Source organism: Coregonus lavaretus (genome assembly GCF_964263955.1).
Source record: "Coregonus lavaretus genome assembly, contig: HAP1_SCAFFOLD_5326, whole genome shotgun sequence".
Taxonomy (NCBI): Eukaryota; Metazoa; Chordata; class Actinopteri; order Salmoniformes; family Salmonidae; genus Coregonus; species Coregonus lavaretus.
Window position 1 is genome coordinate 9849 of NW_028162166.1, and position 27011 is coordinate 36859.

Below are 27011 nucleotides of genomic sequence, written 5' to 3' on the forward strand. Positions count from 1 at the left end.
TCTGCTATAGGTCAGATGGTTTTGATTTAGTGTTTTTTTTTCTTCCGTTTATTACCAATTACCAATTACCGTACCGCGAGAGTTTGAACTTCTGTTTTTCAGCCAGAGTATTAGTCTGAGACATATTTCACTGTTAGTTCTACACAAATAATTGTACACTGAACACGAATATAAACACAACATGCAACAATTTCATAGATTTTACTGAGTTACAGTTCATATAAAACTGAGTCAGTTGAAATAAATTCATTAGGCCCTAATCTATGGATTTCACACGACTGGGAATACAGATATGCATCTGTTGGTCACAGGTACCTTTAAAAAAATGGGCCTCAGGATCTCGTCATGGTATTTTTGTGCATTCAAATTGCCATCGATAAAATGCAATTGTGTTCGTTGTCTGTAGCTTATGCCTGCCCATACCATAACCCCACTGCCACCATGGGGCACTCTGTTCACAACGTTGACATCAGCAAACTGCTCGCCTACAAAAAGCCATACACGTGGTCTGCGGTTGTGAGGCCGGTTGGACATACTAACAAATTCTCTAAAACGACGTTGGAGGCGGCTTATGGTATAGAAATTAACATTCAATTCTCTGGCAACAGCTCTGGTGGACATTCCTGCAGTCAGAATGCCAATTGCATGCTACCTCAATACTTAAAAGACATCTGTGGCATTGTGTTGTGGGACAAAACTGCACATTTTAGAGTGGCCTTTTATTGTCCCCAGTACAAGGTGCATCTGTGTAATGATCATTCTGTTTAATCAGCTTCTTGATATGCCACACCTGTCACGTGGATGGATTATCTTGGCAAAGGAGAAATGCTCACTAACAGGGACGTAAACAAATTTGAGAGAAATAAGCTTTTTGTGCGTATGGAAAATTTCTGGGATCTTTTATTTCAGCTCATGAAACATGGGACCAACATTTTACATGTTGCTTTATATAACTGACGATTGTTATTGATGATGAGTGTACTGTTGCTTCATGCTTTGTATGCCTTACTTGAAATAAAATTGTGTGAGAGAAAAAAATTGCCACGTTAGCTACCTCCGGCTACACGACAGTGATACCACGGATAGAACAACGAGACCGATATTTCACCGGATGTATAAATGTGAAGCATCCGCTTGGCGTTTTCACTCACTACCAAATAGTGAGCGGAAGCCCAGTGGCCGGCAGTGGAACAACATGGATTTTTACTTGACCCTTTGCCAAAGCTTTTAAAAATGGCGTTGTTTAGCAGGCGTGCAAAGGCGAATTGAGTTATTGCACACACGCGCTTAACACAGTAGGCGTTCCCTAAGAAAAATGCAAATATTGGCTATAACGCGCCAATAGGATCTCGCTAGCTCGCACTTGGCTCCGCCCACTATGACTCATTTGTTCCAATTTGAAACGACGGGCTGTGGTCTATCTTGGTTTAGTTATACAAATGTTTTGTGATACCCAGTAAGAAGCACTTTAAGTCGGCAGGCAGGCGGATACAACGCAGCCACGTAAAACGTTCTTGAGTGGAAAAACATCTGTCCAATTAGCTGATTCACTTTCCATACACCCACTCCTTTCGACAAACCCACTCGCCCATTCTCTGGTCGCCATATTGGGCTGCAGCTACCCATACTTGGACAGGGTGGTCCCACAGATAGAACAATGAGACAGATATTTCACTGGATGTATAAATGTGAAGCATCCGAATATCCAAATATGGTAGTGAGAGGAAGCCCAGTGGCCGGCAGTGGGAGAAGATGGAACGAGATGGATTTTGGCCGTCATTCTGCTAATTTTCTCATCGATTAAATATTTGATCTCAATACAGTATTCTGTTCCCAAAACTAAAATATGTTACGAACACAGTGGACTAACTTTTGTAGACTTTACCCTTTGCCAAAGTTTTTTTTTTTTAATGGCGTTGTTTAGGAGTGAAAATGCGAATTGAGTTATTACACACTCGCACTCCACATAATAGGCGTTCCCTAACGGAAATATGCAAATATTGTCTATAACGCGCCAATAGGATCTCGCTAGCTGGTGCTTGGCTCCGCCCGCTATGACTCATTTGTTCCCGTTTGAAACGACAGGCTGTGGTCTATCTTGGTTGACTTATATCCCGTCTTTGGCGGTACTCAATAGGGCAGTTGGTGAGGAGAGGTTACAGCTAGTTACGGGAAATATTCAGTGTGTGGAAAAATATATATAATACAGGAAAAATAGTTTTACTAAGAGTGCCGTGTTTATATGTGAGGAATTTGGTGAAAGCGTTCAGGAATCGCAATAAGCTGCGTAATTTACCGCGGATCCAAGGTAAGGTCGCTGAACAATGTGGTCGTGTGTTGTGTGCAGCCTCGGTGTGGCAAGGCTAGCCCGGGATGTAGCCTACCAGCCAGGCTGTGGGGCCCGCCACCTCGGTGTGGCAAGGCTAGCCCGGGATGTAGCCTACCAGCCAGGCTGTGGGGCCCGCCACCTCGGTGTGGCAAGGCTAGCCCGGGATGTAGCCTACCAGCCAGGCTGTGGGGCCCGCCACCTCGGTGTGGCAAGGCTAGCCCGGGATGTAGCCTACCAGCCAGGCTGTGGGGCCCGCTACCTCCCTCTTCCTCTCTCACACAAGGACTTCAGCCTCCTATGGCGCTAAAATGACGAATGTGGTACTCGGTCACATCCATACTTTAACCTGTTCACGTCTCAATTAAATTTAGTCCTTGGAAAAATTGGCGCAGACCACTAAAATGAAGTGATATTTTAGCATAGCGAACGGACAGAATGGTGGAGGCGCCGTTGTTTGATTTCAGACGCCACAGTGTTGTAGGCAGCGAGGCTGGAGTTTGGCGCCAAGGCCGTCAGGGTCTTGTCCCGGTCTAGATGGGTTTTATATCCCGGTCTAGATGGGTTTTATATCCCGGTCTAGATGTGTTTTATATCCCGGTCTAGATGTGTTTTATATCCCGGTCTAGATGGGTTTTATATCCCGGTCTAGATGTGTTTTATATCCCGGTCTAGATGTGTTTTATATCCCGGTCTAGATGGGTTTTATATCCCGGTCTAGATGTGTTTTATATCCCGGTCTAGATGGGTTTTATATCCCGGTCTAGATGGGTTTTATATCCCGGTCTAGATGTGTTTTATATCCCGGTCTAAGATGTGTGTTTTATAATGGTGGACTGTTGTCGCACACAGGAACCACCACCAAAACGAGGCAATATGCAGGATTTTACATCATTACTATTTTATTGAGTTAGAGGCTGGGGTAGTTATAGCCGATTAAATTCAACCACGATGTAAGATGGAGTTGGGCGGCGACTAGGACTTCCAATCTCAAATAAAATGGACGTTTTTTATTTCAATAAACTACAGATTTCAGCACCCAAAGAATAACCCACAATTACACACGACATTCTGTGTGATTGTGGGCTATTCTTTGGGTGCTGAAGAAACCAGTAGTTTTTTATTATTATAAATAAATAAATAAAAACTAACATAATATGTGATGTTGGAGCTCCAGTTCACCCACACTAGTCACTGTTCAACTCCATTGTAAATCGTTGAGTTTAATCGGCTAGGGTAGTTCAACATTGGACATGTAGAGCAAAAATAATATTCAGATTGTCAAAGCCATTCGATATATCGTCAACTAATATCCCGATATGTAACTATCCATTCCCCCCATCACTAAATGTAATACTAGCTAATAACGTAATAACTTTCGCATGTATAATGTAATAAATTGCCAATAATGTAGCCTAATAAATATACTGAACCGTATAACGTTTTTGCGCTGAATGTAATAATGAATCCCTGTTTGCAGACCTTGTACACTGAACACATCCCTCTGTATCTGTGGAGCTGTATACCCATTGGAGTGGGTCCAGGGTGTCTGCCGATACACTTGCATCTATAACTTATAACAGCATCAGACATTTTTACTGTGGAATTTTAAGGTTGTTGATATGGAAAATGGCCCTTCAAAATGTTCCATTCATCCTCTGTGTAAAATATTAAGACTAGTAGTAGTAGTAGTAGTAGTAGTAGTAGCAACAGTAGCAATGGTAGTCGTAGCAACAGTAGTAGCAATGGTGGTAGTAGAAGCAGTAGTAGTAGTAGTAGTAGTAGCAACAGTAGTAGTAGCAGTAGTAGTAGTAGTAGTAGTAGTAGCAACAGTAGTAGTAGTAGTAGTAGCAGTAGTAGCAACAGTAGTAGCAGTAGTAGTAGTAGTAGCAACAGTAGTAGTAGTAGTAGCAGTAGTAGCAACAGTAGTAACAGTAGTAGCAGTAGTAGTAGTAGTAGTAGTAGTAGTAGTAGTAGCAATGGTAGTAGTAGCAGTAGTAGCAACAGTAGTAGTAGTAGTAGTAGTAGTAGCAGTAGTAGCAACAGTAGTAACAGTAGTAGCAGTAGTAGTAGTAGTAGTAGTAGTAGTAGTAGTAGCAACAGTAGTAGTAGCAGTAGTAGCAACAGTAGTAGCAGTAGTAGTAGTAGTAGCAACAGTAGTAGTAGTAGTAGCAGTAGTAGCAACAGTAGCAACAGTAGTAACAGTAGTAGCAGTAGTAGTAGTAGTAGTAGTAGTAGTAGTAGCAATGGTAGTAGTAGCAGTAGTAGCAATGGTGGTAGTAGAAGCAGTAGTAGTAGTAGCAACTGTAGTAGTAGTAGCATCAGTAGCAGTAGTAGTAGTAGCAACGGTAGTACTCCTGAGTGGCGCAGTGGTCTAAGGCACTGCATCGCAGTGCTAACTGTGTCACTAGAGATCCTGGTTCGAATCCAGGCTCTGTCGCAGCCGGCCGCGACCGGGAGACTCATGGGCGGCGCACAATTGGCCCAGCGTTGTCCAGGGTAGGGGAGGGAATGGCCGGCCGGGATGTAGCTCAGTTGATAGAGCATGGCGTTTGCAACGCCAGGGTTGTGGGTTCGATTCCCACGGGGGGCCAGTATAAAAAAATATGTATTCACTAACTGTAAGTCGCTCTGGATAAGAGCGTCTGCTAAATGACTAAAATGTAAATGTAAATGTAGTAGTAGCAACAGTAGTAGCAATGGTGGTAGTAGCAGCAGCAGCAGTAGTAGTAGTAGTTGCAGTAGCAGTAGTAGTAGTAGCAACAGTAGCAGTAGCAGTAGCAGTAGTAGTAGTAGTAGTAGTAGCAGTAGTAGTAGTAGTAGTACCAGCAGTAGTAGTAGTAGTACCAGCAGTAGTAGTAGTAGTAGTAGTAGTAGTAGTAGTAGTACCAGCAGTAGTAGTAGTACCAGCAGTAGTAGTAGTACCAGCAGTAGTAGTAGTACCAGCAGTACCAGTAGTAGTAGTAGTAGTAGCAGTAGTAGTAGTAGTAGCAACAGTAGTAGTAGTAGTAGTAGTAGTAGTAGTAGTAGTAGTAGTAGTAGTAGTAGTAGTACCAGCAGTAGTAGTAGTAGTACCAGCAGTAGTAGTAGTAGTAGTAGTAGTACCAGCAGTAGTAGTAGTACCAGCAGTAGTAGTAGTAGCAGCAGTAGTAGTAGTAGTAGTAGTAGTAGTAGTAGTAGTAGTAGTAGTACCAGCAGTAGTAGTAGAAGCAGTACCTATGCTGTGTGTGGACCTGACTGATCATCAGTAATGAATCTCTCCTCCACAGCTACCGTAGTCTGCCTGCCTGTGTGTATTGTTGCTGCTGTTTCACCCAGGGAGCTTCCAGCAGCCAGAGCAAATATTAATCTAGCAACCAGCCAGACAGACCACAAGTCTGGCACAGTGAATCATCAGGAATATTTATCTAACAGCCAGCCAGACAGACAACAAGTCTGGCACAGTGAATCATCAGGAATATTAATCTAACAGCCAGCCAGACAGACAACAAGTCTGGCACAGTGAATCATCAGGAATATTAATCTAACAGCCAGCCAGACAGACAACAAGTCTGGCACAGTGAATCATCAGGAATATTAATCTAACAGCCAGCCAGACAGACAACAAGTCTGGCACAGTGAATCATCAGGAATATTTATATAACAGCCAGCCAGACAGACAACAAGTCTGGCACAGTGAATCATCAGGAATATTAATCTAACAGCCAGCCAGACAGACAACAAGTCTGGCACAGTGAATCATCAGGAATATTAATCTAACAGCCAGCCAGACAGACAACAAGTCTGGCACAGTGAATCATCAGGAATATTAATCTAACAGCCAGCCAGACAGACAACAAGTCTGGCACAGTGAATCATCAGGAATATTTATCTAACAGCCAGCCAGACAGACAACAAGTCTGGCACAGTGAATCATCAGGAATATTAATCTAACAGCCAGCCAGACAGACAACAAGTCTGGCACAGTGAATCATCAGGAATATTAATCTAACAGCCAGCCAGACAGACAACAAGTCTGGCACAGTGAATCATCAGGAATATTAATCTAACAGCCAGCCAGACAGACAACAAGTCTGGCACAGTGAATCATCAGGAATATTAATCTAACAGCCAGCCAGACAGACAACAAGTCTGGCACAGTGAATCATCAGGAATATTAATCTAACAGCCAGCCAGACAGACAACAAGTCTGGCACAGTGAATCATCAGGAATATTAATCTAACAGCCAGCCAGACAGACAACAAGTCTGGCACAGTGAATCATCAGGAATATTAATCTAACAGCCAGCCAGACAGACAACAAGTCTGGCACAGTGAATCATCAGGAATATTAATCTAACAGCCAGCCAGACAGACAACAAGTCTGGCACAGTGAATCATCAGGAATATTAATCTAACAGCCAGCCAGACAGACAACAAGTCTGGCACAGTGAATCATCAGGAATATTAATCTAACAGCCAGCCAGACAGACAACAAGTCTGGCACAGTGAATCATCAGGAATATTAATCTAACAGCCAGCCAGACAGACAACAAGTCTGGCACAGTGATTTTTTTAAATTTCACCTTTATTTAACCAGGAAGCCAGTTGAGAACAAGTTCTCATGAATCATCAGGATACATTGTCTGATTGATGGCTCTGGTCAGAAGTCGTGTATATAGAGAATAAGGTCCCGTTCTCGGGTCCAGTCAGTTCTAACCCTGTTTCTGTTATTACTGTTCTAGGCATGGATGAGGAGAGGTTGGTTGGAGGTCACCAGAGGGAAACTCTAGCATGCTTTTAGACTTGACATTTATGGTGAGTGACAGACTTGCCGATCTTTGGAGCCTTCTATGAATGTGATTAAAGTACAGTATAGAACCGTAAGATACCTACGGTGTCTTCAGGAAGTATTCACACCTCTTGACTTTATCCACATTTAGTTACAGCCTGGATTTAAAATTGATTTAAATGTAGATTTTTTTTGTCACTGGCCTACACACAATATCTCATAATGTCAAAGTGGAATTATGTTTTGAGACATTTTTACAAATTAATAAAACATGAAAAGCTGAAATGTCTTGATTCAAAAAGTATTCAACCCCTTTGTTGTGGCAAGCCTAAATAAGTTCAGGAGTAAACATTTGCTTAAGTCACAAGTTGCATGGACTCACTCTGTGCAATAATAGTGTTTTAATATGATTTTTGAATGACTACCTCATCTCTGTACCCCACACATACAATTATCTGTAAGGTCCCTCAGTTGAGCAGTGAATTTCAAACACAGATTCAACCACAAAGACCAGGGAGGTTTTCCAACGCCTCGCAAAGAAGGGCACCTATTGGTAGATGGGTAAAACAAAACATTGAATATCCCTTTGAGCATGGTGAAGTTATTAATTACACTTTGGATGGTGTATCAATACACCCAGTCACTACAAAGATACAGGCGTCCTTCCTAACCCAGTTGCCGGAGAGGAAGGAAACCACTCAGGGATTTCACCATGAGGCCAATGGTGACTTTAAAACAGTTACAAAGTTTAATGGCTGTGATAGGAGAAAACTGAGGATGGATCAACAACATTGTAGTTACTCCACAATACTAACCTAAATGACAGAGTGAAAAGAAGGAAGTCTGTACAGAATATAAGTATTCCAAAACATGCATCCTGTTTGCAACAAGGCACTAAAGTAAAACTGCAAAACATGTGGCAAAGAAATTAACTTTATGTCCTGAATACAAAGCGTTATGTTTGGGGCAAATCCAACACAACACATCACTCTTCATATTTTAAAACATGGTGGAGGCTGCATCATGTTATGGGTATGCTTGTCATCAGCAAGGACTATAGTTTTTTTTTTTTGGGGGGGGGGGAAAGGAACGGAATAGAGCTAAGCATAGGCAAAGTCCTAGAGGAGACCCTGGTTCAGTCTGCTTTCCACCAGATGCTGGTAGACATTCACCTTTCAGCAGGACAATAACCTAAAACACAAGGCCAAATCTACACTGGAGTTGCTTACCATTTGAATGTTCCTGAGTGGCCGAGTTACAGTTGACTAAAATCTGCTTGAAAATCTATGGCAAGACTTGAAAATGACTTTCTAACAATGATCAACAACCAACTTGACAGAGCTTGAAGAATTTTAAAACCAATAATGTGCTAATATTGTACAATTCAGGTGTGCATAGCTCTTAGACTTACCCAGAAAGACTAACAGCTGTAATCACTGCCAAATGTGATTCAAATGTATTGACTCGGGGTTGAATACTTATCTAATCCCACAGGGGGCCAGTATGAAAATGTATGCACTCACTAACTGTAAGTCGCTCTGGATAAGAGCATCTGCTAAATGACTAAAATGTAATCAAGATATATATATATATATGTATATGTTTTCTTCATATTTTAGAATTTTCCTCCACTCCGACATTGGAGTATTTTGTATAGATCGTTGACAACAAATGACAATTAAATCCATTTTAATTCCACCTTGTAACAACAAAATGTGGAAAAAGTTGAGTGGTGTGAATACTTTGAGGGCACTGTATCTAAGGCAGACGTACATTATGTAGGCAACGCCTCGATGACGCCGACAGCGCCACTGTGTTTTGGGACACCAGAAGTACATTAATTTCCAATGGAACGCTGCGTTAGCCTTGCAGCATTGCGTTGCAGAGGCAGTTGCAGTGCATTCGGTGTGTTGCATAGGTTGGATAAATCCAACGTATGCATCAAACTGTATGCTTAGACTTGACAGAAATAGTAGCAGAAGGTGAATGTTGAACTTTTGTTGCACATTTCCATTATGTTGGATTACATAATGAAGAAAGTTTGACAGCAGAATTTGACGCTGCATTGCTGGAAGGACGCTGTCGATCTGATCGAGGCGTAATGCTCCCCTGAATGTTTATAATTAGCTAGTACAGAGGCGTCATTCTGCGAGCTATTCTGTCTCTTAGCTCTGTCTCATGTCTTCTGCCTCTGTCTCCCCTCCTCCCTGTAGGATACATCAGGATGAAACGGCTCAGGTCTTCAAGCAGCAGTGACAGTTCTGACAATGAGAGTGAGTTCCAACTGTCTTTACGTCATGACATGATGAAACCCACGACAGTCATTGAGAATAACATGCTGTCTATAAACAGAGAAAAGCTTTTACTTAATGTCTTTTTAAACATTAACCGCTCTTCCTCTCTCTAAAGCCTTCTGCATACTTTGTTTCGGCTGGTGCAGAGTTCTCAACGAACTGAACCAGTGTGCTCGCATACTCCCTGTGTTTCGGCTGGTGAACTGAACCAGTGTGCTCCCATACTCCCTGTGTTTCGGCTGGTGAACTGAACCAGTGTGCTCCCATACTCCCTGTGTTTCGGCTGGTGAACTGAACCAGTGTGCTCCCATACTCCCTGTGTTTCGGCTGGTGAACTGAACCAGTGTGCTCGCATACTCCCTTAAAAGACTTTAGCCTGAAAAATGATTACAAAAAAACTGCAATAGTACTGTTTGTCCATCTTGAGACGCTGTAGCCGGTATACACTTCCTCAAAATAATCAGAATTAATCTAAGATAACGCAAGAAATCTGTCATTCATTTTGAAGTTGTTGCCGAGGAGATCTTAGTCATCAATTTTACATCTAACTAAGATGTTTGGTGCAGTATTTCTCAATGAAACAATGTGCTTGAAAACAATCGTCTCTCGTTGAATGACCACATACTTAATTGAAGAATCCCTGCTGTTGACCAATCACGAAGTGGCGGAGACTTTGGCTACAGACTTCGGCGTGCCTGCTGGAAGAAAAAAAACTTGCCAAAGACCAAATCGAACAAAAACATCACAATGTCATAATATATGTATGTACGCACTGTTTTGGATGGGAAGAATGCAGACACCTTAACCCTCCTCTACCTCTCTCTAACCCTCCTCTACCTCTCTCTAACCCTCCTCTACCTCTCTCTAACCCTCCTCTACCTCTCTCTAACCCTCCTCTACCTCTCTCTAACCCTCCTCTACCCCTCTCTAACCCTCCTCTACCTCTCTCTAACCCTCCTCTACCTCTCTAACCCTCCTCTACCTCTCTCTAACCCTCCTCTACCTCTCTCTAACCCTCCTCTACCCCTCTCTAACCCTCCTCTACCCCTCTCTAACCCTCCTCTACCTCTCTCTAACCCTCCTCTACCTCTCTCTAACCCTCCTCTACCTCTCTCTAACCCCTCTCTAACCCTCCTCTACCTCTCTCTAACCCTCCTCTACCTCTCTCTAACCCTCCTCTACCTCTCTCTAACCCTCCTCTACCTCTCTCTAACCCTCCTCTACCTCTCTCTAACCCTCCTCTACCTCTCTCTAACCCCCCTCTACCTCTCTCTAACCCTCCTCTACCTCTCTCTAACCCTCCTCTACCTCTCTAACCCTCCTCTACCTCTCTAACCCCCCTCTACCTCTCTCTAACCCTCCTCTACCTCTCTCTAACCCTCCTCCACCTCTCTCTAACCCTCCTCCACCTCTCTCTAACCCTCCTCTACCTCTCTCTAACCCTCCTCTACCTCTCTCTAACCCTCCTCTACCTCTCGCTAACCCTCCTCTACCTCTCTCTAACCCCCCTCTACCTCTCTCTAACCCCTCTCTAACCCTCCTCTACCTCTCTCTAACCCTCCTCTACCTCTCTCTAACCCTCCTCTACCTCTCTCTAACCCTCCTCTACCTCTCTCTAACCCTCCTCTACCTCTCTAACCCTCCTCTACCTCTCTCTAACCCTCCTCTACCTCTCTCTAACCCTCCTCTACCCCTCTCTAACCCTCCTCTACCTCTCTCTAACCCTCCTCTACCTCTCTCTAACCCTCCTCTACCTCTCTCTAACCCCCCTCTAACCCTCCTCTACCTCTCTCTAACCCTCTTCTACCTCTCTCTAACCCTCCTCTACCTCTCTCTAACCCTCCTCTACCTCTCTCTAACCCCCCTCTAACCCTCCTCTACCTCTCTCTAACCCTCCTCTACCTCTCTCTAACCCTCCTCTACCTCTCTCTAACCCCCCTCTAACCCTCCTCTACCTCTCTCTAACCCTCCTCTACCCCTCTCTAACCCTCCTCTACCTCTCTCTAACCCCCCTCTACCTCTCTCTAACCCTCCTCTACCTCTCTAACCCTCCTCTACCTCTCTAACCCTCCTCTACCTCTCTCTAACCCTCCTCTACCTCCCTCTAACCCTCTTCTACCCCTCTCTAACCCTCCTCTACCCCCCTCTAACCCTCCTCTACCTCTCTCTAACCCCCCTCTACCTCTCGCTAACCCTCCTCTACCTCTCTAACCCTCCTCTACCTCTCTCTAACCCTCCTCTACCTCTCTCTAACCCTCCTCTACCTCTCTCTAACCCTCCTCTACCTCTCTCTAACCCTCCTCTACCTCTCTCTAACCCCCCTCCACCTCTCTCTAACCCCTCTCTAACCCTCCTCTACCTCTCTCTAACCCTCCTCTACCTCTCTCTAACCCTCCTCTACCTCTCTCTAACCCTCCTCTACCTCTCTCTAACCCTCCTCTACCTCTCGCTAACCCTCCTCTACCTCTCTCTAACCCCCCTCTACCTCTCTCTAACCCCTCTCTAACCCTCCTCTACCTCTCTCTAACCCTCCTCTACCTCTCTCTAACCCTCCTCTACCTCTCTCTAACCCCCCTCTACCTCTCTCTAACCCCCCTCTACCTCTCTCTAACCCTCCTCTACCTCTCTCTAACCCTCCTCTACCTCTCTCTAACCCTCCTCTACCTCTCTCTAACCCCCCTCTACCTCTCTCTAACCCCTCTCTAACCCTCCTCTACCTCTCTCTAACCCTCCTCTACCTCTCTCTAACCCTCCTCTACCTCTCTCTAACCCTCCTCTACCTCTCTCTAACCCTCCTCTACCTCTCGCTAACCCTCCTCTACCTCTCTCTAACCCCCCTCTACCTCTCTCTAACCCCTCTCTAACCCTCCTCTACCTCTCTCTAACCCTCCTCTACCTCTCTCTAACCCTCCTCTACCTCTCTCTAACCCTCCTCTACCTCTCTCTAACCCTCCTCTACCTCTCTCTAACCCTCCTCTACCTCTCTCTAACCCTCCTCTACCTCTCTCTAACCCTCCTCTACCTCTCTCTAACCCTCCTCTACCTCTCTCTAACCCTCCTCTACCTCTCTCTAACCCTCCTCTACCTCTCTCTAACCCTCCTCTACCTCTCTCTAACCCTCCTCTACCTCTCTCTAACCCTCCTCTACCTCTCTCTAACCCTCCTCTACCTCTCTCTAACCCTCCTCTACCCCTCTCTAACCCTCCTCTACCTCTCTCTAACCCTCCTCTACCTCTCTCTAACCCTCCTCTACCTCTCTCTAACCCTCCTCTACCTCTCTCTAACCCTCCTCTACCTCCTCTAACCCTCCTCTACCTCTCTCTAACCCTCCTCTACCTCTCTCTAACCCTCCTCTACCTCTCTCTAACCCTCCTCTACCCCTCTCTAACCCTCCTCTACCTCTCTCTAACCCTCCTCTACCTCTCTCTAACCCTCCTCTACCTCTCTCTAACCCTCCTCTACCTCTCTCTAACCCTCCTCTACCTCTCTCTAACCCTCCTCTACCTCTCTCTAACCCTCCTCTACCCCTCTCTAACCCTCCTCTACCTCTCTCTAACCCTCCTCTACCCCTCTCTAACCCTCCTCTACCTCTCTCTAACCCTCCTCTACCTCTCTCTAACCCTCCTCTACCTCTCTCTAACCCTCCTCTAACCCTCCTCTAACCCTCCTCTACCTCTCTCTAATCCTCCTCTACCTCTCTCTAATCCTCCTCTACCTTGTACTCCTCAGGTCCTTCCACCTCCTTCTGCTCATCCAACAAGTATGGAAGTAAACCTGGAACCCCCGCCTCCATGCCCAGGAAACCAGCAGAGGTAGCGCTACGCTGATGTTCCTTTCCTGAACAGCTCACATCCGCTTCCTGTGTTCTTCACACACAACCATGTGTCCCAAATAGCACCCTAGTCCCCACAGGGCTCTGGTCTAAAGTAGTGCACTATATAGGGAATAGGGTACCATTCTCTGGTCTAAAGTAGTGCACTACATAGGGAATAGGGTGCCATTCTCTGGTCTAAAGTAGTGCACTATATAGGGAATAGGGTGCCATTCTCTGGTCTAAAGTAGTGCACTATATAGGGAATAGGGTGCCATTCTCTGGTCTAAAGTAGTGCACTATATAGGGAATAGGGTGTCATTTGGGATGCAGACAATGTAATATATGTATTTAAGTGTCAACCCCCTCCTCTCCTCCCTCCCCAGGTGTTCAGGAAAGACCTGATCAGTGCCATGAAGCTGCCTGACTCTCACCATGTCTCCCCTGAAGACTACTACCTGCTGGGGGACACCTGGAGACAGGAGTGGGAGAAGGGGGTGCAGGTGCCGGCCTTCCCCGAAACCATCCCACAGCCCTCCATCAGGTAACCATACAACACCTCTACTTGTCTCTCGACCTCAGGAACTGATGCTGATTTGTCTGATTAATAGACACTGCTAGCAATTTGTCATTGTGTCTGTGGTGGGCGTGGGTCTGTCTCTCTGTGTCTAGGAACATAGCGGAGAAGCCTAAGGAGGTGTTGTTCACCCTCCAGAGGAGGTATATCCAGTGCTGGAGTCAGGACTCGACAGAGACGGGTTATGTTAACATCAAGGAGCTGGCTGAGGCCATGTGTCCTTATGATCTGGATGACATGGACCTCTACTGGCTGCAGGCACTCAACGCTGAGCTAGGACACATGGGTAATTGTGGGTAATTGTGGGTAATTGTGGGTGTGGGTGGGTGAGAAGAGGAACATTAGGCTGTTTCTCTAAAGCCTCTCCTAGTTCTCTCCTCATGTCTCTCTGATGTGTTGACAAGTAGACAGGAGGCGACCAAAGATAGATTTCACACTATTGAGATACAGCGCATTCGGAAAGTATTCAGACCCCTTGACTTTCTCCACATATTGTTACATTTCAGCCTTATTCTAAAATTGATTCAATTGTTTTTTCCACTCATCAATCTACACACAATACCCCATAGTGACAAAGCAAAAACAGGTTTTAAAAAACGGAAATATCACATTTACATAAGTATTCAGACCCTTTACCTGGTCTCCTGAGTGGCGCAGTGGTCTAAGGCACTGCATCACAGTGCTAACTGTGCCACTAGAGATCCTGGTTCGAATCCAGGCTCTGTCGCAGCCGGCCGCGACCGGGAGACCCATGGGGCGGCGCACAATTGGCCCAGCGTCGTCCAGGGTAGGGGAGGGAATGGCCGGCAGGGATGTAGCTCAGTTGGTAGAGCATGGCGTTTGCAACGCCAGGGTTGTGGGTTCGATTCCCACGGGGGGCCAGTATAAAAAAATATGTATTCACTAACTGTAAGTCGCTCTGGATAAGAGCGTCTGCTAAATGACTAAAATGTAAATGTACTTTGTTGAAGCAAACAAAGCCTTCTCATGTTTTGTTAATTTCAAAAAAGCAGTGATTACAGCCTCGAGTCTTCTTGGGTATGACGCTACAAGCTTGGCACACCTGTATTTGGGGAGTTCCTCCCATTCTTCTCTGCAGATCCTCTCAAGCTCTGTCAGGTTGGATGGAGAGCGTCGCTGCACAGCTATCTTTAGGTCTCTCCAGAGATGTTCGATCGGGTTCAAGTCCGGGCTCTGGATGGGCAACTAAAGGACTTTCAGAGACTTGTCCCGAAGCCACTCCTGCGTTGTCTTGGCTGTGTGCTTAGGGTCGTTGTCCTGTTGGAAGGTGAACCTTCGCCCCAGTCTGAGGTCCTGAGCGCTCTGGAGCAGGTTTTCATCAAGGATCTCTCTGTACATCTTTCCCTCGATCCTGACAAGTCTCCCAGTCCCTGCCGCTGAAAAACATCCCCACAGCATGATGCTGCCACCACCATGCTTCACCGTAGGGATGGTGCCAGGTTTCCTCCAGATGTGACGCTTGGCATTCAGACCAAAGACCAGAGAATCTTGTTTCTCATGGTCTGAGAGTCCTTTAGGTGCCTTCCAAGGTGGCTGTCATGTGCCTTTTACTGAGGAGTGGCTTCCGTCTGGCCACTCTACCATAAAGGCCTGATTGTTGGAGTGCTGCAGAGATGGTTGTCCTTCTGGAAGGTTCTCCCATCTCCACAGAGGAACTCTAGACCTCTATCAGAGTGACCATCGGGTTCTTGGTCACCTCCCTGACCAAGGCCCTTCTCCCCCGATTGCTCAGTTTGGCCGGGCGGCCAGCTCTAGGAAGAGTCTTGGTGGTTCCAAACTTCTTCCATTTAACAATGATGGAGGCCACTGTGTTCTTGGGGACCTTCAATGCTGCAGACATTTTTTGGTACCCTTCCCCAGATCTGTGCCTCGACACAGTCCTGTCTGGGAGCTCTACGGACAATTCCTTCGACCTCATGGCTTGGTTTTTGCTCTGACATGCACTGTCAACTGTGGGACCTTATATAGACAGATGTGTGCCTTTCCAAATCATGTCCAATCAATTGAATTTACCACAGGTGGACTCCAATCAAGTTGTAGAAACATCTCAAGGATGATCAATGGAAACAGGATGCACCTGAGCTCAATTTCGAGTCTCATAGCAAAAGGTCTGAATACTTATATAAATAAGGTGTTTCTGGTTTTAATAGATTTGTATATATTTCTAAAAACCTTTCGCTCTGTCATTATAGGGTATTGTGTGTAGATTGATGAGGAAAAACATGTATTTAATCCATTTTAGAATAAGGCTGTAACGTAACAAAATGTGGAAAAGGTCAACTTTCCGAATGCACTGTATAGCCTTGGGGAAAAGAGGGCGGTTTCTACTCTGGGACGTGGAGCAGTAGCAACAGTGGTTTATTCCTTGTCATTCCCCAAGGGAGGGACCTGTAGATAAGCCATGTTCTGATTGGTGTATCATTCTCTCTCTCCCAGGGGAAGGGCCTGTAGACGAGTTGACGCTGGAGCGCACCATGGAGGCGTTGGAGCGCCAGTGTCATGACAACATGAACCACGCCATCGACACGGTGGAAGGGCTTGGCATCGAGTACGACGAGGACGTCCTCTGTGACGTGTGCCGGTCCCCCGACAGCGAGGAGGGCAACGACATGGTCTTTTGTGACAAATGCAACATCTGTGTTCACCAGGTAAAAACCTAGAAGCACTGATTTTGCGCATTGTGGGTATTTTGAAGAAGGGTTTTACTTACAATTAGTGTGATGTGGTTGTTTTATCTACGTTAGTTAAATGCGCTGGTTATAAGTCGCTTTTGATAAGAGTGCTAAATAACTAAAAACCTACATTTACATTTACGTCATTTAGCAGACGCTCTTATCCAGAGCGACTTACAAATTGGTGCATTCACCTTATGATAAATACATCTAATCTAACCCACTGCTGTCTCTCTCCCTGCCTGTTAACCCACTGCTGTCTCTCCCTGCCTGTTAACCCACTGCTGTCTCTCTCCCTGCCTGTTAACCCACTGCTGTCTCTCTCCCTGCCTGTTAACCCACTGCTGTCTCTCTCCCTGCCTGTTAACCTACTGCTGTCTCTCCCTGCCTGTTAACCCACTGCTGTCTCTCTCCCTGCCTGTTAACCCACTGCTGTCTCTCTCCCTGCCTGTTAACCCACTGCTGTCTCTCTCCCTGCCTGTTAACCCACTGCTGTCTCTCCCTGCCTGTTAACCCACTGCTGTCTGTCCCTGCCTGTTAACCCACTGCTGTCTCTCTCCCTGCCTGTTAACCCACTGCTGTCTCTCCCTGCCTGTTAACCCACTGCTGTCTCTCCCTGCCTGTTAACCCACTGCTGTCTCTCCCTGCCTGTTAACCCACTGCTGTCTCTCCCTGCCTGTTAACCCACTGCTGTCTCTCTCCCTGCCTGTTAACCCACTGCTGTCTCTCCCTGCCTGTTAACCCACTGCTGTCTCTTCCTGCCTGTTAACCCACTGCTGTCTCTCTCCCTGCCTGTTAACCCACTGCTGTCTCTCTCCCTGCCTGTTAACCCACTGCTGTCTCTCCCTGCCTGTTAACCCACTGCTGTCTCTCTCCCTGCCTGTTAACCCACTGCTGTCTCTCCCTGCCTGTTAACCCACTGCTGTCTCTCTCCCTGCCTGTTAACCCACTGCTGTCTCTCTCCCTGCCTGTTAACCCACTGCTGTCTCTCCCTGCCTGTTAACCCACTGCTGTCTCTCTTCCTGCCTGTTAACCCACTGCTGTCTCTCTCCCTGCCTGTTAACCCACTGCTGTCTCTCTCCCTGCCTGTTAACCCACTGCTGTCTCTCCCTGCCTGTTAACCCACTGCTGTCTCTCCCTGCCTGTTAACCCACTGCTGTCTCTCTCCCTGCCTGTTAACCCACTGCTGTCTCTCCCTGCCTGTTAACCCACTGCTGTCTCTCTCCCTGCCTGTTAACCCACTGCTGTCTCTCTCCCTGCCTGTTAACCCACTGCTGTCTCTCCCTGCCTGTTAACCCACTGCTGTCTCTCTTCCTGCCTGTTAACCCACTGCTGTCTCTCTCCCTGCCTGTTAACCCACTGCTGTCTCTCTCCCTGCCTGTTAACCCACTGCTGTCTCTCTTCCTGCCTGTTAACCCACTGCTGTCTCTCTCCCTGCCTGTTAACCCACTGCTGTCTCTCTCCCTGCCTGTTAACCCACTGCTGTCTCTCTCCCTGCCTGTTAACCCACTGCTGTCTCTCCCTGCCTGTTAACCCACTGCTGTCTCTCCCTGCCTGTTAACCCACTGCTGTCTCTCTCCCTGCCTGTTAACCCACTGCTGTCTCTCCCTGCCTGTTAACCCACTGCTGTCTCTCCCTGCCTGTTAACCCACTGCTGTCTCTCCCTGCCTGTTAACCCACTGCTGTCTCTCCCTGCCTGTTAACCCACTGCTGTCTCTCCCTGCCTGTTAACCCACTGCTGTCTCTCCCTGCCTGTTAACCCACTGCTGTCTCTCTCCCTGCCTGTTAACCCACTGCTGTCTCTCTCCCTGCCTGTTAACCCACTGCTGTCTCTCTCCCTGCCTGTTAACCCACTGCTGTCTCTCCCTGCCTGTTAACCCACTGCTGTCTCTCCCTGCCTGTTAACCCACTGCTGTCTCTCCCTGCCTGTTAACCCACTGCTGTCTCTCTTCCTGCCTGTTAACCCACTGCTGTCTCTCTTCCTGCCTGTTAACCCACTGCTGTCTCTCTCCCTGCCTGTTAACCCACTGCTGTCTCTCTCCCTGCCTGTTAACCCACTGCTGTCTCTCTCCGTGCCTGTTAACCCACTGCTGTCTCTCCCTGCCTGTTAACCCACTGCTGTCTGTCCCTGCCTGTTAACCCACTGCTGTCTCTCTCCGTGCCTGTTAACCCACTGTCAATTCAATTCAATTTAAGGGCTTTATTGGCATTGGAAACGTATGTCTACATTGCCAAAGCAAGTGAAATAGATAATAAACAAAAGTGAGATAAACAATAAAATGAACAGTAAATATTACTCACAAAAGTTCCATAATAATAGATTGTTTCAAATCTCTACAGTGTTGTAATGATGTGCAAATAGTATTTACAAAGGTGTTTGTTCTTCACTGGTTGCCCTTTTCTTGTGGCAACAGGTCACAAATCTTGCTGCTGTGATGGCACACTGTGGTATTTCACCCAATAGATATGGGAGTTTATCAAAATTGGGTTTGTTTTCTAATTCTTTGTGGATCTGTGTAACCTGAGGGAAATATGTGTCTCTAATATGGTCATACATTTGGCAGGAGGTTAGGAAGTGCAGCTCAGTTTCCACCTCATTTTGTGGGCAGTGTGCACATAGCCTGTCTTCTCTTGAGAGCCAGGTCTGCCTACGGCGGCCTTTCTCAATAGCAAGGTTATGCTCACTGAGTCTGTACATAGTCAAAGCTTTCCTTAATTTTGGGTCAGTCATAGTGGTCAGGTATTCTGCCACTGTGTACTCTCTGTTTAGGGCCAAATAGCATTCTAGTTTGCTCAGTTTTTTTTTGTTAATTACTTGACACATTGGAAATAATTAAATTTTTGTTTTCTCATGATTTGGTTGGGTCTAATTGTGTTGCTGTCCTGGGGCTCTGTGGGTCTTTGTGTTTGTGAACAGAATCCCAGAACCAGCTGGCTTAGGGGACTCTTCTCCAGGTACATTTCTCTGTAGGTGATGGCTTTGTTATGGAAGGTTTGGGAATCGCTTCCTTTTAACTGATTCAAGTATTTTTTGCCAGATCCTCGGTATGTCGAATTTTATGTGCCTTTTGATGGCATAGAAGGCCCTTCTTGCCTTGTCTCTCAGATCGTTCACAGCTTTGTGGAAGTTACCTGTGGCGCTGATGTTTAGGCCGAGGTATGTATAGTTTTTTGTGTGCTCTAGGGCAACGGTGTCTAGATGGAATTTGTATTCGTGGTCCTGGCAACAACCTTTACTGAGATTTACTCTCAGGGCCCAGGTCTGACAGAATCTGTGCAGAAGATCTAGGTGCTGCTGTTGGCCCTCCTTTGTTGGTGACAGAAGCACCAGATCATCAGCAAACAGAAGACATTTGACTTCAGATTCTAGTAGGGTGAGGCCGGGTGCTGCAGACTGTTCTAGTGCCCTCGTCAATTCGTTGATATATATGTTGAAGAGGGTGGGGCTTAAGCTGCATCCCTGTCTCACCCCACGGCCCTGTGGAAAGAAATGTGTTTTTTGCCAATATTAACCGCACACTTGTTGTTTGTGTACATAGATTTTATGTTTTTCCCCCAACATCACTTTCCATAAATTTGTATAGCAGACCCTCATGCCAAATTGAGTCTCAAGCTTTTTTGAAATTAACAAAACATGAGAAGGCTTTGCTTTGTTTGTTTGTCAATGAGGGTGTGCAGGGTGAATACGTGGTCTGTCGTACGGTAATTTGGTAAAAAGCCAATTTGACATTTGCTCAGTACATTGTTTTCACTGAGGAAATGAACTAGTCTGCTGTTAATGATAATGCAGAGGATTTTCCCAAGGTTGCTGTTGACGCATATCCCACGGTAGTTATTGGGGTCAAATTTGTCTCCACTTTTGTGGATTGGAGTGATCAGTCCTTGGTTCCAAATATTGGGGAAGATGCCTGAGCTAAGGATGATGTTAAAGAGTTTAAGTATAGCCAATTGGAATTTGTGGTCTGTATATTTTATCATTTCATTGAGGATACCATCAACACCACAGGCCTTTTTGGGTTGGAGGGTTTGTATTTTATCCTGTAGTTCATTCAATGTAATTGGAGAATCCAGTGGGTTCTGGTAGTCTTGAATAGATGATTCTAAGATTTGTATTTGATCATGTATATGTTTTTGCTGTTTGTTCTTTGTTATAGGGCCAAAAAGATTGGAGAAGTGGTTTACCCATACATCTCCGTTTTGGATAGATAGCTCTTCATGTTGTTGTTTGTTTAGTGTTTTCCAATTTTCCCAGAAGTGCTTGGAGTCTATGGATTCTTCAATTACATTGAGCTGATTTCTGACAGGCTGTTCCTTCTTTCTCCGTAGTGTATTTCTGTATTGTTTTAGTGATTCACCATAGTGAAGGCGTAGGCTCAGGTTTTCTGGGTCTCTGTTTTTGTTTGGCTAGGTTTCTCAATTACTGTCTCTCTCCTCCTCCTCTCCCTGCATGCCTGTTAACCCACCGTCTACCTCTCTTCTCCTGCCCAGGCGTGCTATGGTATAGTGAAGGTGCCAGAGGGTAACTGGCTGTGCAGGACATGTGCTCTGGGCATCGACCCCCAGTGTCAGCTGTGCCCCATCAAGGGAGGGGCGATGAAGGCTACGAGGGCGGGCACCAAGTGGGCACACGTCAGCTGTGCCCTGTGGATCCCTGAGGTAAAAATCAACCCCTTGTCCTTTTTACGCATTCACCCGTCTGTCAGAATGTGGTGGTAACAGTAAAGCTGTCTAACAGTAGGGTCCTGTGTATCTAACGGGAGGGTCCTGTATATCTAACAGGAGGGTCCTGTATATCTAACAGTATGGTCCTGTGTATCTAACAGGAGGGTCCTGTGTATCTAACAGGAGGGTCCTGTGTATCTAACAGTATGGTCCTGTATATCTAACAGGAGGGTCCTGTATATCTAACAGTATGGTCCTGTATATCTAACAGTATGGTCCTGTATATCTAACAGTATGGTCCTGTATATCTAACAGGAGGGTCCTGTATATCTAACAGTATGGTCCTGTATATCTAACAGTATGGTCCTGTATATCTAACAGGAGGGTCCTGTATATCTAACAGTATGGTCCTGTGTATCTAACAGGAGGGTCCTGTGTATCTAACAGGAGGGTCCTGTGTATCTAACAGGAGGGTCCTGTATATCTAACAGTATGGTCCTGTATATCTAACAGTATGGTCCTGTATATCTAACAGTAGGGTCCTGTATATCTAACAGTATGGTCCTGTATATCTAACAGGAGGGTCCTGTGTATCTAACAGTATGGTCCTGTATATCTAACAGTATGGTCCTGTATATCTAACAGGAGGGTCCTGTGTATCTAACAGTATGGTCCTGTATATCTAACAGTAGGGTCCTGTATATCTAACAGTATGGTCCTGTATATCTAACAGTAGGGTCCTGTATATCTAACAGTATGGTCCTGTATATCTAACAGGAGGGTCCTGTGTATCTAACAGGAGGGTCCTGTGTATCTAACAGGAGGGTCCTGTGTATCTAACAGTATGGTCCCGTGTATCTAACAGGAGGGTCCTGTATATCTAACAGTATGGTCCTGTGTATCTAACAGGAGGGTCCTGTGTATCTAACAGGAGGGTCCTGTGTATCTAACAGTATGGTCCCGTGTATCTAACAGGAGGGTCCTGTATATCTAACAGGAGGGTCCTGTGTATCTAACAGGAGGGTCCTGTGTATCTAACAGGAGGGTCCTGTGTATCTAACAGGAGGGTCCTGTGTATCTAACAGGAGGGTCCTGTATATCTAACAGTAGGGTCCTGTGTATCTAACAGTAGGGTCCTGTGTATCTAACAGGAGGGTCCTGTATATCTAACAGGAGGGTCCTGTGTATCTAACAGGAGGGTCCTGTGTATCTAACAGGAGGGTCCTGTATATCTAACAGTAGGGTCCTGTGTATCTAACAGTAGGGTCCTGTGTATCTAACAGTATGGTCCTGTATATCTAACAGTATGGTCCTGTATATCTAACAGGAGGGTCCTGTATATCTAACAGTAGGGTCCTGTATATCTAACAGTATGGTCCTGTATATCTAACAGTAGGGTCCTGTATATCTAACAGTATGGTCCTGTATATCTAACAGGAGGGTCCTGTGTATCTAACAGGAGGGTCCTGTGTATCTAACAGGAGGGTCCTGTGTATCTAACAGTATGGTCCCGTGTATCTAACAGGAGGGTCCTGTATATCTAACAGTATGGTCCTGTGTATCTAACAGGAGGGTCCTGTGTATCTAACAGGAGGGTCCTGTGTATCTAACAGTATGGTCCCGTGTATCTAACAGGAGGGTCCTGTATATCTAACAGTATGGTCCTGTGTATCTAACAGGAGGGTCCTGTGTATCTAACAGGAGGGTCCTGTGTATCTAACAGGAGGGTCCTGTGTATCTAACAGGAGGGTCCTGTATATCTAACAGTAGGGTCCTGTGTATCTAACAGTAGGGTCCTGTGTATCTAACAGGAGGGTCCTGTATATCTAACAGGAGGGTCCTGTGTATCTAACAGGAGGGTCCTGTGTATCTAACAGGAGGGTCCTGTGTATCTAACAGGAGGGTCCTGTATATCTAACAGTAGGGTCCTGTGTATCTAACAGTAGGGTCCTGTGTATCTAACAGGAGGGTCCTGTATATCTAACAGGAGGGTCCTGTGTATCTAACAGGAGGGTCCTGTATATCTAACAGGAGGGTCCTGTGTATCTAACAGTAGGGTCCTGTATATCTAACAGGAGGGTCCTGTGTATCTAACAGGAGGGTCCTGTATATCTAACAGGAGGGTCCTGTGTATCTAACAGTAGGGTCCTGTGTATCTAACAGTATGGTCCTGTGTATCTAACAGGAGGGTCCTGTGTATCTAACAGTAGGGTCCTGTGTATCTAACAGTAGGGTCCTGTATATCTAACAGTATGGTCCTGTATATCTAACAGGAGGGTCCTGTATATCTAACAGTATGGTCCTGTATATCTAACAGTATGGTCCTGTATATCTAACAGGAGGGTCCTGTATATCTAACAGTAGGGTCCTGTGTATCTAACAGTATGGTCCTGTGTATCTAACAGGAGGGTCCTGTGTATCTAACAGTAGGGTCCTGTATATCTAACAGTAGGGTCCTGTGTATCTGCAGGTGAGCATAGCGTGTCCAGAGAGGATGGAGCCCATCACCAAGGTGTCTCACATCCCCCCCTCCCGCTGGGCTCTCATCTGCAGCCTCTGTAAGCTGAAGACTGGAGCCTGCATACAGGTGAGCATGGTAGTTGGACTGTGTGTCTGCAGCCTCTGTAAACTGAACTGAAGACTGGAGCCTGCATACAGGTGAGCATGGTAGTTGGACTGTGTGTCTGCAGCCTCTGTAAACTGAAGACTGGAGCCTGCATACAGGTGAGCATGGTAGCTGGACTGTGTGTCTGCAGCCTCTGTAAGCTGAAGACTGGAGCCTGCATACAGGTGAGCATGGTAGCTGGACTGTGTGTCTGCAGCCTCTGTAAGCTGAAGACTGGAGCCTGCATACAGGTGAGCATGGTAGCTGGACTGTGTGTCTGCAGCCTCTGTAAGCTGAAGACTGGAGCCTGCATACAGGTGAGCATGGTAGCTGGACTGTGTGTCTGCAGCCTCTGTAAGCTGAAGACTGGAGCCTGCATACAGGTGAGCATGGTAGTTGGACTGTGTGTCTGCAGCCTCTGTAAGCTGAAGACTGGAGCCTGCATACAGGTGAGCATGGTAGTTGGACTGTGTGTCTGCAGCCTCTGTAAACTGAAGACTGGAGCCTGCATACAGGTGAGCATGGTAGTTGGACTGTGTGTCTGCAGCCTCTGTAAGCTGAAGACTGGAGCCTGCATACAGGTGAGCATGGTAGCTGGACTGTGTGTCTGCAGCCTCTGTAAACTGAAGACTGGAGCCTGCATACAGGTGAGCATGGTAGCTGGACTGTGTGTCTGCAGCCTCTGTAAGCTGAAGACTGGAGCCTGCATACAGGTGAGCATGGTAGTTGGACTGTGTGTCTGCAGCCTCTGTAAGCTGAAGACTGGAGCCTGCATACAGGTGAGCATGGTAGCTGGACTGTGTGTCTGCAGCCTCTGTAAGCTGAAGACTGGAGCCTGCATACAGGTGAGCATGGTAGCTGGACTGTGTGTCTGCAGCCTCTGTAAGCTGAAGACTGGAGCCTGCATACAGGTGAGCATGGTAGTTGGACTGTGTGTCTGAACCAAGTCTCTTGGTTTGTTGTTCACATTCGTAGATTCTTGGTTTGTTGTTCACGTTCGTAGTAATGTAACTCGTAGTGTGGTTTATCTTTTGTATTAGCTAGTGAAGTGTGTTAAGTCAGGGGATCTCAAACTTTTAGGGATCCTTTTTGTGATAGTAAATTAATCAGGGACCCCACTGCAGTGAGATAGAAATAGCATGTAAGGAGTTTGACTGTGACTGGCAGTGCATGGCCATACCAACCTAGTCTCGGGCCCTTGGAAGGAACATTTTAAAGGCCCGTCTCCTAGCATCGGAGAGAACATTTAGCAGTTTTCAAGCAAATTTCCTGCAATTCTACACATTTTGCCAAGAGGCAGAGAGAACGTTGCAGTTTTCAAGCTTCAATTACAGTGCATTTATGTTGACACATTTTTGGGGGGTATTACAAGAAGTATTGAGTTTAAACATGTATAATTGGTGGGGTACTGTGGATACCAATATCCCTGGGAGCCTCTCAGGCCCAGAGTTAAGAACAGAAATTGTTGATTAATAATGAAATTTTATTACAACCTCTAAATGGATACCTTGGCCAAAATGAGTTTAATTTGTTAGTAATATTCATTAAAAAATGAAATGTAAAATGTTTTATATATATATATTTTGAAATCTGCAGGACCTCCGTGGACCCCACTTTGACAACCCCTGAGTTAATGAACCCATACCTTGTTCTCCCTCCATCCCTCTCAGTGCTCCGTACCCCTGAGTTAATGAACCCATACCTTGTTCTCCCTCCATCCCTCTCAGTGCTCCGTACCCCTGAGTTAATGAACCCATACCTTGTTCTCCCTCCATCCCTCTCAGTGCTCCGTACCCCTGAGTTAATGAACCCATACCTTGTTCTCCCTCCATCCCTCTCAGTGCTCCGTACCCCTGAGTTAATGAACCCATACCTTGTTCTCCCTCCATCCCTCTCAGTGCTCCGTACCCCTGAGTTAATGAACCCATACCTTGTTCTCCCTCCATCCCTCTCAGTGCTCCGTACCCCTGAGTTAATGAACCCATACCTTGTTCTCCCTCCATCCCACTCAGTGCTCCGTGAAGAACTGTACCATCCCGTTCCATGTGACGTGTGCCTTCGAGCACAGCCTGGAGATGAAGACCATCCTGGATGAAGGAGACGAGGTGAAGTTCAAGTCCTACTGCCTGAAGCACAGCAAGCCCAAGAACCAGGCCTCCTCGGACCCACCGGCCCCCGGTCTCAGCCCCTCTCAGCCAGCCCACAGCCCGGCCCGGCCCAAACCCCCCATAGACCCAGAGAGGGGGGGCCTGAGGGCCCAGAGGTTATTAGAACTGGAGGAGGGGTTTTATACTCTGATCCACCCCGAGGAGCTGGCCCTGAACCTGGGCCTACCTCGCACCCTGCTGGACTTCATCTACCAGTACTGGAAACTGAAGAGGAAGAGCAACTTCAACCGTGCTCTGCTGCCCCCTAGTGAGGAGGAGAACCTGCTGCTGTTGCCTCATGAAGACAGCATCCACACACGCATGAGGATGTTCATGCACCTCCGACAGGACTTAGAGAGGGTTAGTATTACTTATATTATATTGATTAGATGTTTAATATAGATATACCCTGAGTATACAAAACATTAGGAACACCTGTTCTTTCCATGACATAGACTGACCATGTGAGTCCAGGTGAAAGCTGTGATCCGTTATTGATGTCACTTGTTAAATCCACTTCAATCAGTGTTAATGAAGGTGAGGAGAAAGGTTAAAGAAGGATTTTTTTTTTAAGCCTTGAGACATGGATTGTGTACGTGTGCTATTCAGAGGGTGAATTGGCAAGACAAAATATTTAAGTGCCTTTGAACGGGGTATGGTAGTAGGTGCCAAGCACAACGATTTGTTTCAAGAACTGCAACGCTGCTGGGTTCTTCACACTCAACAGTTTCCTGTGTGTATCAAGAATGGTCCACCACCCAAAGGACATCCAGCCAACTTGACAGAACTGTGGGAAGCGTTGGAGTCAACATGGGCCAGCGTCCCTGTGGAACGCTTTCAACAACTTGTAGAGTCCATGCCCCGACGAATTGTGCTATTCTGAGGGCAAAATGGGGTGCAACTCAATATTAGGAAGGTGTTCCTAATGTTTTGTACACTCATTGTACATCGACTGTTGCTTCAACTTTCTCTCTACAAACACTGTTAAAGCTGTACTGTGTTTTTAGAAGACAGCATCCACACACTCATACGGATGGTCACCTTTTAAATTATACTTCACTGAACAAAGATATGAACGCAATATGTAAAGTGTTGGTCCCATGTTTCGTGAGCTGAAAAAAAAGA

At 46.3% G+C, this 27011-nt stretch overlaps 1 protein-coding gene across 3 annotated transcripts; it reads left to right on the forward strand.

The window, feature by feature from the left end:
- Positions 1 to 2135: 2135 nt before the first annotated feature.
- LOC311119519 (protein Jade-3-like) lies at positions 2136 to 27011 on the forward strand. 3 transcript variants are annotated; one of them, XM_084194192.1, is made up of 10 exons: positions 2136 to 2308; positions 7051 to 7123; positions 9311 to 9370; positions 13121 to 13203; positions 13589 to 13746; positions 13875 to 14065; positions 16237 to 16448; positions 20961 to 21128; positions 23605 to 23721; positions 25752 to 27011. In XM_084194192.1, exons 3-10 carry the CDS (start codon positions 9322 to 9324, stop codon positions 26286 to 26288), a joined length of 1515 nt encoding a protein of 504 aa, XP_084050318.1. In that variant the 5' UTR covers positions 2136 to 2308; positions 7051 to 7123; positions 9311 to 9321; the 3' UTR covers positions 26289 to 27011. The 3 variants fall into 3 exon arrangements, with proteins under 3 accessions (XP_084050318.1, XP_084050320.1, XP_084050319.1); XM_084194194.1 differs by lacking the exon at positions 23605 to 23721; XM_084194193.1 differs by lacking the exon at positions 7051 to 7123.